The following is an 18190-nucleotide window of genomic DNA, read 5'->3' as shown; positions in this document are numbered from 1 at the left end:
CCCAATGTTCATTGCAGCACTATTTACAAGAGCCAGGACATGGAAGCAACCTAAATGTCCATTGACAGATGAATGGATAAAGAAGATGTGGTACACATATATAATGGAATATTACTCAGCCATAAAAGGAACAAAATTGGGTCATTTGTAGAGATGCGGATGGACCTAGAGACTGTCATACAGAGTAAGGTAAGTCAGAAAGAGAAAAACAAATATCAGATATTAAGGCATATTTGTGGAATCTAAAAAAATACAGTATAGATGATCTTATTTGCAAAGCAGAAATAGAGACACAGACGTAGAGAACAAAACAAATGTATGGCTACCACGGGGGAAAAGGGGCGGGGGTGAGATGAATTGGGAGATTGGGATTGACATATATACGCTATTGATACTATGTATAAAATAGATAACTAATGAGAACCTACTGTTAAAGCACAGGGAACTCTACTCAATGCTCTGTGGTGAGCTAAATGGGAAGTAATCCAAAAAAGAGGGGATGCCTATATACGTACAGCTGATTCACTTTGCTGTATGGTAGAAACTACACAACATTGTAAAGCAACTGTACTCCAATAATTAAAAAAAAGAAAAGAAAAAGAAAAAGGAAGGAAGAAAGAAAGAAAGAAAGAAAGAAAGGAAGGAAGGAAGGAAGGAAGAAAGAAAGAAAAAGAAAGAAAGAAAGAAAGGAAGAAAGAGAAAGAAAGAAAGAGGAAGGAAGGAGGGAAGGAAGGAAGGAAGAAAGAAAGACGGAAGCAGGGACCATTCAGTCTAGGAGAGGGACCGCACAGGGAGCTGTGGACGCCCCAGGAAGGAGTGCCACACCCAGCCTGCCCAGAGGAAGGGACAGGGAAACTAATATGTGTCTAACATGTGTCCTCAGGGAACACGGGGGATGTTAAAGGCTGGGGGGGACCCAGAGAATGGCACTTTCAAGGGCTGCCACAGTCTAATGTTTGCATTTCCTCAGCTGCTGCAGAGATTCCCTTAAAGAAACTAAGTACATTATACGGAAATAGTTACTTATGTATCCACCTCTTCCGCCCAATCTGTGAATTTCTCCAGCGTGGAGACAGTGTGTCCTTCATTCACACAGCCACACTCCCCCTCAGTGATTCCCCTCTTGCCACACCAGTCTTCTGTCAGTTCTTCAAGCATGATAAGCTCTTTTCTACTTCTGGGTCTCTGCACATGCTGTTGTCACCATTTAGAATGATCTTTTCCTTGTGCTTTTCTTTTGGGTCTCAGCTTAATGGTCTCAGGAAGACCTTCCCTGACTACCTTACTCACAAGGTCCCACCCTACTGCTGTTTTCTAGCCGCCTCTTGTTGGTTTCTTTCTCTTACCGTAATTTATAATTATTTAACCCTTTTTTCTTCTTGTCTCCCCCATTAGAATGCAGACTCCATGAAGGCAGGGAATGATCTGTTCACTGTTGGATCTCTAACGCCTGGCATTTATTTAGTAGATGTTTAGTAAAGTTATCAAGTAAATTACTCATGCAAGTAACAATTATGAAGCAATTAAAACTATACCCAGCTCAGAGGATACAGAGATGGAAAGCATGGATTTGAACTTTGCAGTTTAGTGAGGGAGAGACATCAAACAAGGACTTGCATCATTACGTGATGATGGTAATGATGGGGGAGGTACAGGGTGTTGTGGGAGCACCTGGCAAGGGCATGGATTTTGTACAGAATTCAGGAAAGCTTCCAGGAAGAAGCAACATTTAAGCTGAGTCCTGAAGGATAGATGGGGTTCACCAGTTGATGGGGAGCTGGAAGATGTTCCAGGCTGACAGAAGGCCCAGATGCAAGAAGGACATGGCTCTGGAGAGTATGAAAGAGGTTCTGCATGGGTATAGCTTAGAGCTGCAGCAAGAAATAAGATGGGGGAGGTAAACAAGGCCAGATCATAGAGGGTTTTCAAGCTAGGATAAGGAGTTTGGACTTTATCTTGCTGTCAGTCAGGAGCCATTAAACATCTTAATTGGGAGAGTGGCATAATCCAATTGGTATTTTATAAAATGGCCATGGGGCAGTGTGGAAAACAGGAAGAGGACTGGAGGCAGGGAGATCAGATGGCTAGTGCAATAATTTAGGCAAGAGATGACGATGGTTTAAATAGAGGTGCGGTAATGAGGAAGTGACCTGGAGGAATTTAGAAGAGAAGGCGGAAGTTGGGACAGGGGGCACAATCAAGGATGATGCCTAGTTTTCTAGCATGAATAACATGGTGAAGGGGGCACCATCTTTGGGCCACATCCAGCAGAGAACCAGACACCTAGTATACATGCCATAGATGTCTACTTAACGAAGTAGAAATGGTCTTAGTGAAACATTTTCATAAGATGAGTATACACCAGCTCACTTTCGGGTCCTGGGTCTACCTACAAGTGTGATCTGCCATTCCCTACTGCCTCTACCTGCATTGGGTTACTCATTTGTGACCTGCCAGGCCAGCCTTAGTTCAGTATTTCTAATCCACAGTCCCCACCAGGACCTATTTGCCTCTGTCCCCTGCTAAGAAGTGTGCCTTGTGTCCTTCCCTCACCCTCTCTGGCCACCAGTGTCATTATTGCCAATAATGCTGCTGTAATTTTTCATTAATTTTCTTGGTGTTTTGAAGTTATAGTAACATTAAAATTTATACTCAATAATATTATTACAGTTTTGCACTACTAATGCGATTATTATTTTTGTTCATTTGTGTTTGAAAGCCATTAGCATAAGATTTACCTCCAACAATATCTGCTGTGATTTTTCATGCCCTTGAAACTTGGAGCAAGCGATAAGTCTATAATAAGAGAAGGCTGGGAAGCATATAAATGTCTTTCTTGGGAAAATAGGGCTTTTATTTTCATCCTGGTTGGACTCGGGTTCTTTGATAGAGCAGCTGGTAGGATATAATGTATTAAAGGCTGAGAACACTGTGTTAGTTTGTAGATGTGTTCAAACAGGTTCCTGGTTATTCAGAGGGCACTTTTATATTCTAGGAGGATTCATATTCTTGTTCCTTTTTTATGCTGTTTCTTACCTGACTTCCAGAAAAATATAATAAATTGTGTGCTTGCAGGGAACAATATTTAGAACCATGAATTATTTGGAAGAGAAGGGACCCTGAAATCACTCTATTCTCCTGACTTTCTGAGGACCTGGGGAGCTGGATGCGTGGCTTAGCAGAGCTCTGGAAACAGGCTTATTTCAGAGGCTAGAGAGGGGAGTTTCTCTGTGGGGCAGGGAAGGAGGATGGGCAGGGCCGGCCTCATGAGTGTGTGACCTGTTCAGACTCTCAGGGCCCCGTGCTGTGAAATTCAGTGTCACCATCTTGAAATTCTTAAGTTTTGAACAAGGGACCCCACATTTTCACCAGGCTCTGCAAATTATGTATCTGGTACTACATACAGGTTTTGGAGTCAGACAGGCTTGGGTTCAAGTTCTGGAATTCTCTAACTATTGACTGTGCCTCAGTTTCCTTATCAGAAAAAATGGGAAATTTAATATTGTCTTCTCCAACTAGAGGTGAGAGCTAAAAGTACATGTTCAGCATCTAGAGGGCCTGACAGGTGGTGACAAACCCTAGGACATGCTCAGTGGGATTTTTAACTCCCATGTGCAATACCCATAATTAAACATGGTTATGACTTAATGTCAAGAACACTAGCCAGCTGGGAGAGCCAGACATCGTCAGTGTGTACAGAAGCTAATCCCAGGTGTGCTGATCAGGAACACACCGAGCAAAGAACATCTTCCTAAGGGGGGCATAAGGCGGGGGGATCCATCCATCAGTTTTCAGCCTTTTTACTGCTATGACACATGACACATAATGCTTGCCAGTACAACGTGGTCTCAGTTTCTCACAATTCATACAGGCTTCCCTTCTCTCCAGAAACCTCTCAAGACAGCCAATGAGTGACACAGGCATTATTATGAAGATGCCCTTGACCTTGATCTAATTAATTTGCAAACTTTAGTATTTCAACTATTATTTGTAATAGATGGTTTTCAACATACGACACAACAGAACAGATACAACCAGTGTTTCACAATTCCATGCTTGAGAACCAGGAACCCGAACAAGGGATACGGCCTCCATGACAGGCTGGAGAGACCAGGACCAATATGAAGCCCTTCATGACTTTGCAGATGAACGTGGTTGTGCTGTAGCCCAAATGAGAGATGCCAGTTACAAGGCATGGCAGCCAGAGTCAGAGAAACACGAAGTTGTTGGTAAGATAAACTTGTGATGAATGACATGCTGTCTCAAAACACTGGGTTAAACATTTTTTCTGAGAATGGAGAAAGGTTTTAAATCAAATTAATGAGAAACATAAGCTAATCCCTGGGTGTTTTTGGACTCTGGTCCAAAAGAATTCCTCAGGGGATTATAGTAGGAATCAAGTGACCTTTGTTGCATTCAGTTTAGGGTTTGTGGGAGCTTGGAGTCCAGATGATAGACGTCAGGAAGAAGGGTTAGGGGCCTCAGCTCTGCTTGCCCTGCTGCAGTACACATTGTGAGACACAGGGCCCAGTGTCTTCAGGGCCCCTGCACTGTCTCAGGAGATGTGGGCAGGAGCCTGAGCAGGCAACAGCCTCTCAGTGACCTGTGCTGGAGATGACCACACTCCAAGCACGGTTTGCTCTTTCCTTACTTCCTCCTGCGCACTTGTGAGCAGCGAGATGTGGGTGCCTACCCAGCTCTCTCAGGCCCAAAGGGCTTTTGTGGGTAGTGATGGCCAAAGCTGGACCATCTCCTCTCCACAGTGCAGCCTATGAATGACCTTCGAAAAACCACAGCTCTCCTTTCAAGATCCCTCATCAGCCTCCTTCTAGTGCTTTTGATGAGGGATGACGGTACTTCCCAACAGACAGAAAAGAATGACGGACGATTGCTCCCTTATCTCTCATTGGTATGAATGGGGTCCTAGATAATAGTCTGGCTCCTGGGCCCACATGACACAGTACATGGTACATAAAAGATGCTTGAGTCTATAATGATTATGATTAATCACTGACTAATTTATCAAACACCTCAAGACATAGATGCAAAAAGCATGTGTCGATAAATAAATGTTTCTCTTTGGAAATGGTGATTTTAGCTTAGAGTGAATGTCACTCCCCCAACCCTCTCATGGATCAGAGTAAGAAAACCGTAATCCACTGCACTGACCCTTGGGAGAACAGAGACGTGATATCCCAACAATGCAGCCACAGTAGCAGCTTTTAGCACAAGCTGAAGAAACCATACATGCAGTTAGGGAAAATCTGAGACGACAAGATGGACACTTGTGCCTCTGTCCTCTACTGAACATAAACCCCCTCAAACTCAGCAAACAGATTTCACTTCCTATGGCACCAATTTTCCAGCACATTGTACTGTAAACTTCGAGCCCCTGGGAAAGAAAGCTAAAGGATGCTTGGCTGCATTTCTGGGTTTTGGTCCTTCTGTGATTGTTTTTCTTACCTGTTGTCGAATTTCCTCCTCCATTTTCACTGGTGAACCCAATTCTGCAACTTGTTTGACGCCTTCGCTCGCATATCCTCCATACTCCCATAGCACGTAATTCTTGGAGTGGGATCCCCCGATGATCGCAGACCAGTGATTTGCCCGACCTGGGAAAGCCAATCAGGATGCAGGTATCAGTGTGTATGTGGCTAAAATACAAGTCCCTTAAAGGATGGGGAGGAGGTGTAATTGGACAATGATTCAAGCAGCGTTGGCTAAGCACCTGCCCTGTGTTAGGTCCTGTGCTATTCTGGGATGAATAAGACAGTCCCTGTAAGCAAGTATGTCTTGGGGATATATGACAGGGCAATGGGTAGATGTCTAAACCAGACACAGAGGTGGCCCAGAATGATGACTCCTGTCTGGAAGGATCTTAGAGAAGAAGAAAGTTGAGAGAATTTTTAAATGCTGAGCAGATTTGTAAGATAGAACAGAGAGGAAAGGCTATTTCTGGCAGACTCAGAAACATTAAATAACATTGTGTGTTTGGGGAGTCATAAGTAATTTAGCATTGCTGTGTCACAAACTGTCAACGAGAGAGGCAGGAAATGATGCCAGGGAGGTAGGAAGGGACCTGCTCAAATGAGTTTGGATGTCATTTGAAAGGGTTTGAAACCACTGAAGGGTTCTGGGCAGGGGAACGACACAATCACATTTGAATTTTAGATAAATCATCCAGGCAGCAGCATGAAGAATGCATTAGAGGGAGCAAAATTGGAGTGTGGAGCTGGGGAGGTCAGCACGGAGCAAAAGGTAAAGGGAGTGAGTGGGGAATTAGGCTTGACAGTTCCTGGGAAAAAGCACTGCTGTTTTTAGCTGGCTTTTTTTTTTTTTTTAAACATCTTTATTGGAGTATAATTGCTTTTTAGCTGGCTTTTACGTACCTTCCAGGGTGAGGGGCAGGCAGGCTAGCCATGTGAAAGCATGGGAGAGGTGGTTTGGATACAAGGACATGACCAGTCTACTGCGGTTTGGTGAGGATCATGCAGGATGATGACTGCAGTGGGATGTAGCAGGGAATTAATGGATGACACAAAGGGAGAACAGAATAAGATCTGGACAGGACCAAGACAGAACTTAGCCTGAAGATTTTTCCATCGCAGGAGGGAGGAAGGAGAGGAGAGAGTCAACACCAGCACCACCCTGGATTTGTTTTTGCATGTGATGAATATAGATGCATATATACTGATTACTAAGTTACATACAATTCATCATAGGGTTGGCTCAGTTGTCCGCAATTCTTTGGCTGGTTTTATAAAGTCTTAAGTTAAGGAACATTTTCAGGCATAGCGAAGAGGAAAACTTGAACTGGGTGGACCCAGCTGACATTTGCAGTTTATCACCCTGTGGCCCAGAGTGGGCAGAACTCTCCACGCTACCCCACCACTTAAGAAAGTGATTCTGGGGCTTCCCTGGTGGCGCAGTGGTTGAGAATCTGCCTGCCAATGCAGGGGACACGGGCTCGAGCCCTGGTCTGGGAAGATCCCACATGCCGCGGAGCAACTGGGCCCGTGAGCCACAACTACTGAGCCTGCGCGTCTGGAGCTTGTGCTCCGCAACAAGAGAGGCCGCGATAGTGAGAGGCCCGCGCATCGCGATGAAGAGTGGCGCCCGCTTGCCGCAACTAGAGAAAGCCCTCGCGCAGAAACGAAGACCCAACACAGCCAAAAAATAATAATAAATAAATAATAATTAAAAAAAAAAAAAAAAAGAAAGTGATTCTGAACAGGCCCTGATCTTGTTTACATCTGCCACCTGCTACCCCAGGGTGCTCTGACCCAGAGGCACATCAAGAACATGGGCACAAAGCCACCTGCCCAGCCTGCTGAGGGATGACATGATCCAGGCAGATGACATCACCACGTGGGTCCGCCTAACTGCTGGATCATTATTTCCCACATATCAGGGAAATGCAAGCTCCATGTCATGTCCGTAGAGAAGACAGATGGAGGTGCTGCCAGCTATTTCTCTAACTAGCTTCCTGAGTAGGGAGAATGTCCTGGCTATCATCTAGGCCAAGAGCACTGCTTGTGTAGGGGCAAAGGTAAGAACCAGTCATGACCTTTGGTTCATGGTGTGAACACAGGGAGACCAGTTTCAGCATCTCTTATTCCCCCAGCTCTGTTCCACCAAAATGTCCCCTCGTTCCAGACTCATCCTACCTGCAATTTCATACTTCAGTGGCTCAGCACATGCTGCTCCCTCTGTGCTTTCCTCCTCTTGTCATGGCTGACTCATTCCTCCTTTATAATTTACCCAGAAGCCTCCCAAGACCACCATAGAATGACTTAGGCCCTTGTCTTCTGATCACATTTTTTAAAAAATTGAAGTATAGCTGATTTACAATATTATATTAATTTCAGGTATACAACATAGTGATTCAATATTTTTATAAAGTCAAAGTTATTACAAACTAATGGCTATATTTCTCCGTGCTGTACAATATATCCTTGTTGCTTATCTATTTTATACATAGTTGTTTGTATATCTTAATCCCATACCCCTATCTTGCCCCTCCCCTTCCCCTTTCCCCACTGGTAACTACTAGTTTGTCCTATCAGCATAGATCACATTTACGATCCCTGCTACACATCTGTCTTCCCACTAGACTGTAAGCTCCCTGAGGAAGCCTGTCTTCAGACTGTATCCCCAGTGCCTAGCACTGAGCTTGATGCATTGTGAATGCTTAGTACATGTTTCCTGAAGCATTCATCCAATCAAAGGAAAAGGTGGCAGTATATGTGCTCGAAGTGTTTGGGAGCAGGCTTGCACAGATTTGATTCAATGTGATTAAATTCAAATCTCAGTTCAGCAGAGTTCCTAACTCCTACTGGGCTAAAGCACTCAGCTATTCTGCATGCTGTTAAAAATAAACACCAAACAACAACAAAAAGGAAAGGCATGGGTCTCAGAGCCAGCAAACAGGGATTCAAATCCCGGCATTTCCACTTACTAGCTGTGTATACTTGGTCAAATTCCAATTATTTTATTTCCCTGAGTCCCAGCTCCCTCTTTTGTAATTCAGGGGTGATAATGCCTACCTTATTGACCTGTTATAAGAATTAAATTCCATTTTAAAAATAATGACATAATATATGTGCAATCACTGACACACAATAGACCCTCAATAATTATAGTTTCCTCCTTCCCCGGTTGTTTGGGAGGCTACAAAAATGAGTAAAACATGAACCTGCCTTTAATTCAATATAGGAGATAAGAGATACATAATATGAACTAAGATAAGAGAATAGGAGCAAGCACAATCACAGGGGGATTAGGGGATGGACCCAAATGGCTCTTTCTGGTTTATTCATTCAACTTCCATTTACTATGTGCCAAGCACAGTGGCAGGCCCTGGGCACCGACAGGAATTGGATATGGTGCTTGTCCTGGAGGGACTCATGGTCTGGGGGTGGAGAAACAGATGGATAAGCAGATTACCTATAATCAAGCATGTTCAGAGTTCTAGAAACAAGAACACAGAGCAAAGGGGATGGAGCAGCTAATTCCAAATTCAAGGATTCAAAGTCAAACATACCACATTTATTCAAATTTCAATACACTGAATGACATCAACCACATAATAGATACCTGCAAGGCACTAGGCTAGGGTGTGGGAGCAGACCACATCCTCCCTGGGGGACAAGGTAGGCACTCATGGAACAACAATCTGCAATGTTAGAAATAACAATGAATTCAGGTGAGTGGCAGTCACTCATGTGCAGAATGGTATGGGGGGAGGGGGCTTGGTGACGGAGAGCCAGAAGACCTGGGCTCCAGGCCTCCATTCGTGACCATGAATCAGTCATTCCATCTCTGAGAGCCCCAGTTCACTTTTTAAAAATAGAGATAATAATTACTAGTCTGGACTATCTCCCAGAGTTGTGCAAATTAATTGGGCTGGTTTGGGAGAGAACTACGAAAACTTTAAAGAACTGTGCAAAAATAAGTCTCTGTAGTTTTATAGACAGAAAGCACTATGGGAATCCACAAGAGGAATCCACAAGAAGGCAGAGGAGGAAGGACATGTTCCCCTGGGAAGAAGACTCCCATGGGAAAACTGGCAGGACAGTAGGAGAGGGAATTATATTAAAAATAGGTAAGAGGATTAAACACCTATTAGGTGTTAGGCATAATGCTTTCCTAGGTGTAACTCTCACTACAACCTCATTGTCATCTTATAGATGAGGAAATCAAGGCCCAGAGATGTTAAGGAACCTACCCAAGCTCACAGAGCTAGCAAGGGGGCAAAGCTGGGGTTCAAACCCAGATCTGCCTGACCCCAGAAGACACACTCTTTTCCCACATCCCATTGAGAGGTCAGGAAATGGAGATCGTTTGGTGGACTGGAGAGTTAGAAGACAAAGAGATAAGATGAAAAAGAAAGTCAGGGCCAGGTTGCAGAAGGTTCTGAGTGTCCATCATGGTAAATGGCATCGGAAGAGAGAGAAACATGATGGAAGTTTCTTTCTGGGGAGAATGACATGACAATAGTTAACATGCATGGAGTTGTTACTACGTGCCAGGCACTGTGTCAAGGACTTGATCTATATTATTACATTAAATACTCAAAAAAGAAAATTCCTTTTTTTCAAACCCAATAGAATTGTTTAGTAGTTCAAATACATAATAGAGAAACATAATTGTGAGCTTGCCTTATAATCTTCTGTTTTACTGTAACACTCTATCAATGGGGAAAAATGCCTTCTGAGATTCAAACAATTAACTTATAAAAGAATGTCCGGATCAGAAATTTAACAAAGAACTCCCTTCATAGCAAATGTTTATTTAAAAGAACTTTTATGAAATATTCAGACATTAAGAAATACTTATATGTAGCATATGCCTTTAAAATTAATCAGAAAATTCTTTTGATATAGATGCTATCATAATTTCCACCTTTCACATGAGGAAACTAACCTGAGATCACCAAAGCAAATGAGTGAAGATGCTGGGATTCAAAGTCAGGTCTGTCTGGTGCTAGAGCCCAGCTTTCCTCCACCCCACTGTACCACATCTCTGGCAGGACACGCCAACTGTAGGAGGGGAGAGGGCTCAAGGGTGAGGAGACCAAACAGGAGATCCATCAACATCCCCTGGATGAGTTGGGCCTGACTTAGGGCAGTGGAGAGGAAATGGGAACATAGAACCAGAGGTATAAGCCAGTAAGATCAGGGAGGATCGGACAGTCTGTGGGAGTCAGTTTAGTGAAGTAGTTAAAACTCTGGTTTTTGGAGCAGACCAACATGTATTCTAGTCTCCAATCTGAAACTTCCTAGATTGAATATGTTAGTCACTCTCAACTCAGTTTCCTCATCTGTAAGGTAGGGATATTGACATGACCAGCCTCGTGGTGTTTTTCCGAGGCTGATGTCCATGAAGTAATGACTAGTTAACACACGAAATGGGCTCAGTAAATACCAGCCAGTCAAATTAAATCTGAATGGGGCAGGGCAAAGCCAGACAAGCTTCTGGAAGGCATGGGACCAAAAGGAATCTGATTCGGTGATTGGGTGCAGTTTGACTTAGAACTGGTGGGCAGAGATGACAGGAATGTCAGATGCAAGAACTTGAGTCTGAAGAAAATGGTAGGGAGTCATCTAAACGGGACTCAGTGGTCTAGAGCTGGCAGAATGAGGTGCTAAGCAGACCCCAATTAGTTGGGGCACAGAGTTTAGCCCCGGGCCCCACCATCCTCCAGGAAGTAAGGGATGAGAGGAAGAGAAGCCCCAGGTATCAGGAGGCCTGGGGAGAAGGGAACAAAGTAAATGCTCGTGACTTTCTTAAAGGAATACTCAGTGGGACTACCACTGGGGTCCTTGGTAAAACACTTGGGCTTCAGCCTCAGGGTAAAGGCAGAGAAACAAACACTACTGTCAACTCTTTGGCTCTCAGGTAAGGCCACAGCTCTTTGGGTTAGCATGCCTCTCTCTGACTCCAGCAGTGTTTAAGTGGCTCACACATAGCTGGGTCTAGATGGTTACTCCCAGTAGCTTGGATGAGGCATAGATGAGACGAGGCAGCTGGGAAGCTGGGAGGAAGAAATGATTAGATATGTGAGTTTGAGACACTGTTAGCCAACCAGGTGTGCATCTGTCTGAAAAGCCACTCCAGGGGGACATCCTGAATATATGTGTACTCGCCTCATTTTTGAAATCTCTTCTTTGTCATCACTGGGGATAAATTACCGGGGTTCACAATGATGCCTAGAAGGCTAGTGCTGATGAAAGAGGAACCATGTCTTGCCTTTGTCTGGTGCAGGAGGAAGCATGGTGCACAGCAGATGGATTCTCTGAGGTGTTCTGCATATGGCAGGTATTCAGTAACAGCCAGATTTCCTGGACTGCTTTGCCAGTGGCTGCATTTCCCTACCCATCCCAATCCTGCAGAAGCCACCCATTCATTTCCTTGACACTCACTCATAGCGCTTCACTGGAGAATATTCTACAGCCTTGGGGACTAGTTTGCTACAACCTCCTGCTACCCAACCTTAGCCTCAACCATCATATCGCAGCAAATCTTTTTCTGGGGACCTGGTTGGGCCCTTATGGAATTTGTTATAGCAGCTACACCAGAGCTCCTCCAGTCTCTAAGTCCTAGCCTCCTCTCCCCTTCTCTCTTAGTAGGTGACTTTGTTACTTAACTTTTCTAAGAAAACAAAGGTCAACACACCCACAGACTTACCCAGGCACCACGTGGCCAGCGATCAACAGAAAAACGCTGTGGACCTGCCAGCCCTGTTTGTAAACGTTGTCTTGGCTCTCACTTTTCCCTCTTGCCCTGGTTATTCTCACCCTAAGCTCAATTCCAGAATCTGCCTGATTTCTGACACTTTGGATTTGGGCACAGAACTTGGCTCCTCTGGGTTTGCCCCTGGGTGCTGCCCAGGACACAGCTTGTACTCGCCCTCTGGCTCTTCCTGCTCTTGGCTGCTTCAGGAACTCACTCTGACCGAGCTGTTCTGGTTTTTAGGATCCCATCCCAGTATAGCCTACTGGAAAAAACCTTGCATGGGGAGATCTGTCATTTAGGCCAGAAATTCCTCAACTTTCTATCATTCTGCCTTCTTTACTCAGCTAGCTTTTTTTTCCTTCCTTAAGGTCTCAAGATAAGTGTCACTTTTCCATTCCAGGAAAACACTCAGGCAATTGATTACAGTCTTTTGCATCTCCCTGAGGCCTCGCATAATAATATTCTATTCTATTGACTAATTAATCAAATGAACATTTACTAGGCAAATACTATGTACTAAGCCAGGGATCAGTAAGCTATACCCACTCCCTGTTTGTGTTCCAATAAAGTTTTATAGTTTACATATTATTTATGTATTGTTTATGGCTGCTTTCATGCTACAATGGTAGAGTCAAGTAGTTACAGCAGAGACCGTTTGGCCTGCAAACCCTAAAATAGTTATTATCTGGCCCTTTATCAAAAAAAGTTTCTTAAAATGTGTGCTAGGCCATGGTGACTCGGAAAAGAATCAGATTTTGTCCCTGTCCTTGAAATGTTCAGTGTGGAGGGTAGGGTCGAGGGATAGGTCATAACAGGCAATTACAATAAAATGTGAGCAATACACCTTTGGTAAAGGCAAAACCAGAGTGATAAAAAAGCATAAATAAGGGGACATTTAACCCAGACTATATCAGAGAAGGCTTCCTGGAGGAGATGGCAGTTGAGCTGCATTCTGAAGGATAAGTAGGAATTAGACAGGCAATTAGGGGGTATTTAGGCAATTAGGCAATTAGGAAGGGTATTTTTTGCAAAGGGATCTGTATGTGCAAAAGCAGAGCATAAGAAAAGCCAGAGGTACATGGAAAACCAAAAGTAGGTCAAGGCGTGTGTGTGTGTGTGTGTGTGTGTGTGTGTGTGTGTGTGTGTGTGTGTGTGTGTGTGTGTGTGTGTGTTTGTAAGAAAGGGATTATTGGTAATGAAGCCAGTCAGCTAGGCATACCATGAAGAGATATGAATGTCTTCACAGTAAGTTTTTATTTTATCTTGAAGGCAACGTGAAGAAGAGAATAAGATATTCCTGTCTACAGACAACTGCCATATCTATATATGCTCATGCAACTTCTGCTTCTGACTCTGATGTAGTAAATGGCACTGGACTAGCCCTCTGGACATAAGTAACTATAAAACTGGGCAAAATATATGAAGTACCAGTTTTCAGAAGTTGGAAAACAGACAGCAAAGGACTATGATCCCTGAGAGAAGGGAAACACAAGAGATGAGCCCCAGGTTTGTCCTGGACATTTTCTGGTTCGTGGTGCAGGAAGGTGGAGCACAACAGAGAATGGCAATCTAGCTAAGCTGATGATGTAGAGATAGGAATTCGAGGCTGCTGAGATAGATAGGATTTACTAGTAAAAATGCCAGAGAGGAGAGAGCTGCACAGAGAAGTTCAGAAATACGCATAAAACTCCCCTTAAATCTGTGACCAAACACTAAGCTGCACATGTGCAGGGTGGGACTCCACAGGCCTAGGAGAGAATAGTTACTGGACAGCTAAGAGCTGAATGGAAATTCCAGAGATCCCACAATGCTAGAGATGTAGGACTTCCAACCATCCATATTAAAGAGACTTTGCTGACCATTCTGGAGTTCAATTGAGACCCTAGAAAAGACACATATTAGGAGTAAAATGACATTAGCCCCAGAGCAAGGGATACTCTAGACTCACCCTAACAAAACTTAGAAAACAAGCCCTGAAAGTGAATCAAGCAGATCTACCACTAAATCTGCCAGATCAAAACTCCATATCTTTAAAGGAAGACAACAAATCCAGACACTCAACAATGTAGCTTCTACGATGTCTGTCATACAGTCAAAAATTGTTCAGAAGCAGGAAAATATGATCTATAACCATGAAAAAAAAAGTCAATAGAAAAAGTTCCTGAGATGATGGATACATTGGGATTATCATATGAGGACTTTAAAACACCTATTATCAACATGTCCAAGAATTTAAAGGAAAAGATAGACTTAATGAGTAAACAGATGGGGATGCTCAGCAGAGAAACAGAAACTGTTTTTAAAAACCCAATGAAAATTCTAGAATTGAAGAATACATCTGTATTAGGACACGGCAAAGAAAAAGGTCTGTAAACTAAAAGACAGGGTAATAGGAAATATTCAAAATGAAGCACAGAGAAAAAAGTTTGAAAAACAATAAGCTGGAGTCTCAGTGACCTTTAGAACAATAACAAGTTGTTTAACACAGAGGCATTTGGAGTCTCAGAAGGAGATGATAGAGAAATTGGGTTATAAAGTATTTTTAAAAATAATGCCTGAGGAACTTCCTGGTGGTCCAGTGATAAAGAATCCACCTTTCAATGCAGGGGGACATGGGTTCAATCCCTGGTCGGGGAACTAAGATCCCACATGCTGTGGGGCAACTAAACCTGCACACCACAACCACTGAGCTCACACGCCTCAACGAGAGAGCCCACATGCTGCAAACTACAGAGTCCATGCGCTCTGGAACCTGCGTGGCACAACTAGAGAGAGAAAACCCGCACACAACAACTAGAGAGAAGCCTGTGCACTGCAACGAAGACGTAATGCAGCCAAAAAATTTTAAAAAATAAAATAAAAATAAAAAATAACAAAATAAAAATAACAACCATAAAAAAATGCCTGAAAATTTCACAAATTTGATGAAAAATATCAACCTACAGATCCAAGAAGCTCAATAAACTCCAAACACAATTAAAACAAAGAAAATTACACATAGGCACATCACAATCAATTGATGATACCTAGAGATAAACAGAAAATCTTAAGAGTCAGAGGCAATAAAAGATGGACTACAATCAGGAAAACAAAGATAAGAATGACTGCTTGCTTCAAAAAACAAGACAAACCACAAGATAAGAAAATGATACCTCTAAAGTTCTAAAAGAAATAAAAAACTGTCAAACTAGAATTCTATATCCTTCAAAAATATCCTTTAAAAATGCGGGTGAAATAAAACACTCTTTTGTAAATAAGAGCTGAGTGAATTTATCACTAGCATATCTGCAGTATATGAAATATTAAAAAAAGTTCTTCAGGCTGAAGGGAAATGAAAACAGATGGTAACTCAGAACTACATGAAAGGATGTACCAGAGAAACTAAATATGCAGATAAGGTAAACATTTTATCTCTTTTTCACTGAAGAGCTTCTCCCTTGAAGTAAAGAGGTTCAAGTTTTCTCATTCTGAGTGAAAAAAATCTTCCATCAATGCTCTCTTCCCACAAAGTCTACCTTTTGTCTTTCTACACCTCCAGGCTTTTTGCAAAAGTTAAGCTTACTGTTTCACTTCCTCTTCTTGAATTTTTTCTCAAATCCTTGAAATCTGATCCTGAGCTCCCACCTGAGCTCATTACTCCACCAAGTCTTTGAAACTTTGATTTTTGCTCCCCTCTATTCCCACAGCTGGACAACTGCTAGAGGCAATCAGAGAAAAATTACTGTCTGCTTTATTTTCCATTTAAAAATAAAAGTACACTTTATATTCAACAAATTTCATCCTTTTTAATGTATAGCTTAGCAAGTTTTGACAAATGCATGCAATCATGTAAGCACTACCATAGTCAAAATATAGATAGTTCCATTATCTACAAAAATTACTACATGCCCCTTTGTAGTCAACCCCATTCCTCCACCCCCAGCCCTTGGCAACCTCTGATCCCTATAGTTTTTCCTTTTCTGGAATATAGTATAAATGAAGTCATATAATATGCAGCCTTTTGAGTCTGACTTCTTTAACTTAGCATAATACATTTGAAATTCATTCATGTTGTTGTATGTATCAGCTCATCCTTCTTTCAAATGTCTTGAAAGAAAAGAGACCTCCTACTGGCTTAAGGTCATCACCACATTCCTGTTTCCACCATTTACTAGCTATGTGACTTTGAAGAAACTACCTAAGTTTTCTAAGACTCAGTGTTCTTATCTGTGAAATGGATATAACAATGGTACTACCTTCTATGATAATATAGAAGGAAATCTTACGGGTATTACAGAAGGGAATCTACATAGAGACAGAATAGTTCCTGCTATATAATAAACACTCAATAAATATTACTTTTCATATTAACGTTCCATTTCTCCAGGGAAGGTGGGGGTTGGAAGCAAACTAGAACATGCACAGGACCTGTCCTTTAGGGTAAGGCAAGGTCCTGGAGGACAGCTGGATTTTCCAAGTGGTGTGGGCAGCTTAGTTGTGGTTCAAGTGGCAGTCAACACTGGGAGGGTATAGATTCTCAACAGGTGGGTGGAGCAAGTGGTGAGAAAATGGCAGCAGAATGAGTCAGGCATCCAGACAGAAGTTCTCAGAAGCAAGCAGTAAAGCCCCTGACACTAGTTTGTAGTCAGGGTTCAGGTTCCATCTTCTAGAGTCAGGGTGGGAGACTTAAAAGAGGCTGAGAGGGAAGCAGTGACCAAAAAAGCATCTCTGTTCTGAGACTTGGGAGCACATGGCAGGGATATCTTGGGTATGGGGACAACTTAGGAGCCCAGAGATGAGCCCCAAGAGACCTGGGGCCTGGATTGGGACAGAAGGCTCTTTAGCAACTGCCTGCCTCACATAGGAATTGCCTTAGGAAGTGGGAAATAATAATAATCATTAATATCTAGTGAGACTTTACTATGTGCTTTATATATGGTTATTAATTTAATCTTTGAGACAAACCCATTTTACAGATTAGGAAGTTAAACCACAGAAACATTAAATGACTTGCTCAGAGTTATCCAGCTAGTAAGTAGTAGAACCAGGATTTGGACCCAGGCAGGCTCACTCTAGAGAAGCTCTAAATGATTTTTTTCTGTGAAGATGGAATTGTTCTATAGTTTGCTGTCCAATATGGTAGCCCCTTGCCATATGTGGCTATTGAACACTTGAAATTTTATATAATTTTAATCCATTTAAATTTAAATAGCTACATATGTCTAGTGGCTATCATATCAGAAGCACAGCTGGAGAATCTTGGATAGGTCTGAGCACTGCTAAGTGTAAGAACCAACTGCGCAGGTGGACCCTCTGGCAAGTGGAGATGGAAGAGGATAGGCCTTACTGGGGACTGGGGTCTCTCATGGCAGTAAATCACATGTGGCAGGTAGACAGCATGCAGGAAGAACTAAGATTTGGCCTGAGGCAGTTGCATTTGATGCTCTGTATCACGCACCCTCCATCTACCTCTGACTTCAGCCACAATGGTAGGCAGATGTGAGCACACATTCATGCTGTCAGTGAGTGTCTACCTTAAGTATACTGTGCTTCTTTCCATTTTCTGCCTCATGGTCTTCTCTGACGCTTTTGAGTGCCTGTTTGCACAGCAAGCAAGTGCCTGGGAGTTAGGGAAGTTAGCACTCCTGGAGACAATACTTAGCCTACAGAGTGATGGGTGCTAGTGGACAATTCTGGAAGGTGGATAATTCTGGAAGGCATTCTGTACACTTCTCAGAGGTACACTGAGAAGTGTACCTCTTTTTGTTTCTTCAATATTTCACATAGTTTATTAATGCAGTACACATTAGATCCAAAATCCGCATTTTCTAAGCATACCGTGTTTGGATCTTTCAGATTCTTCTGAAGTCTTAGGTTATGTCTACAGATGTACCCTTAAGTGGATGAACAACACATTCTATAATTATTGAAAATGTAGTACAGAGTGAAATGATTTAAATATAATTTAGGCATA

The 18190-nt window shown here is 42.8% G+C and overlaps 1 protein-coding gene across 2 annotated transcripts in view; it reads right to left on the bottom strand.

The window, feature by feature from the left end:
* The window catches only part of SPON1 (spondin 1), a 257094-nt gene that overhangs the window by 104558 nt on the left and 134346 nt on the right, over window positions 1–18190 (bottom strand). For both annotated transcript variants that reach the window (XR_014267793.1, XM_082476001.1), the window contains exon 6: window positions 5464–5612. Coding sequence is in view for 1 of the 2 variants with exons in the window: in XM_082476001.1 (XP_082332127.1) it covers window positions 5464–5612 (149 nt within the window). In the remaining variant the exon portion in view is untranslated. The remainder of the gene's footprint in view (window positions 1–5463; window positions 5613–18190) is intronic.

The sequence above is a fragment of the Balaenoptera physalus genome (assembly GCF_965194825.1).
Source record: "Balaenoptera physalus genome assembly, chromosome: 10".
Classification (NCBI taxonomy): Eukaryota; Metazoa; Chordata; class Mammalia; order Artiodactyla; family Balaenopteridae; genus Balaenoptera; species Balaenoptera physalus.
The sequence above is the reverse complement of the archived record's forward strand: the minus strand, read 5'-3'. Positions and strand labels throughout refer to the sequence as shown.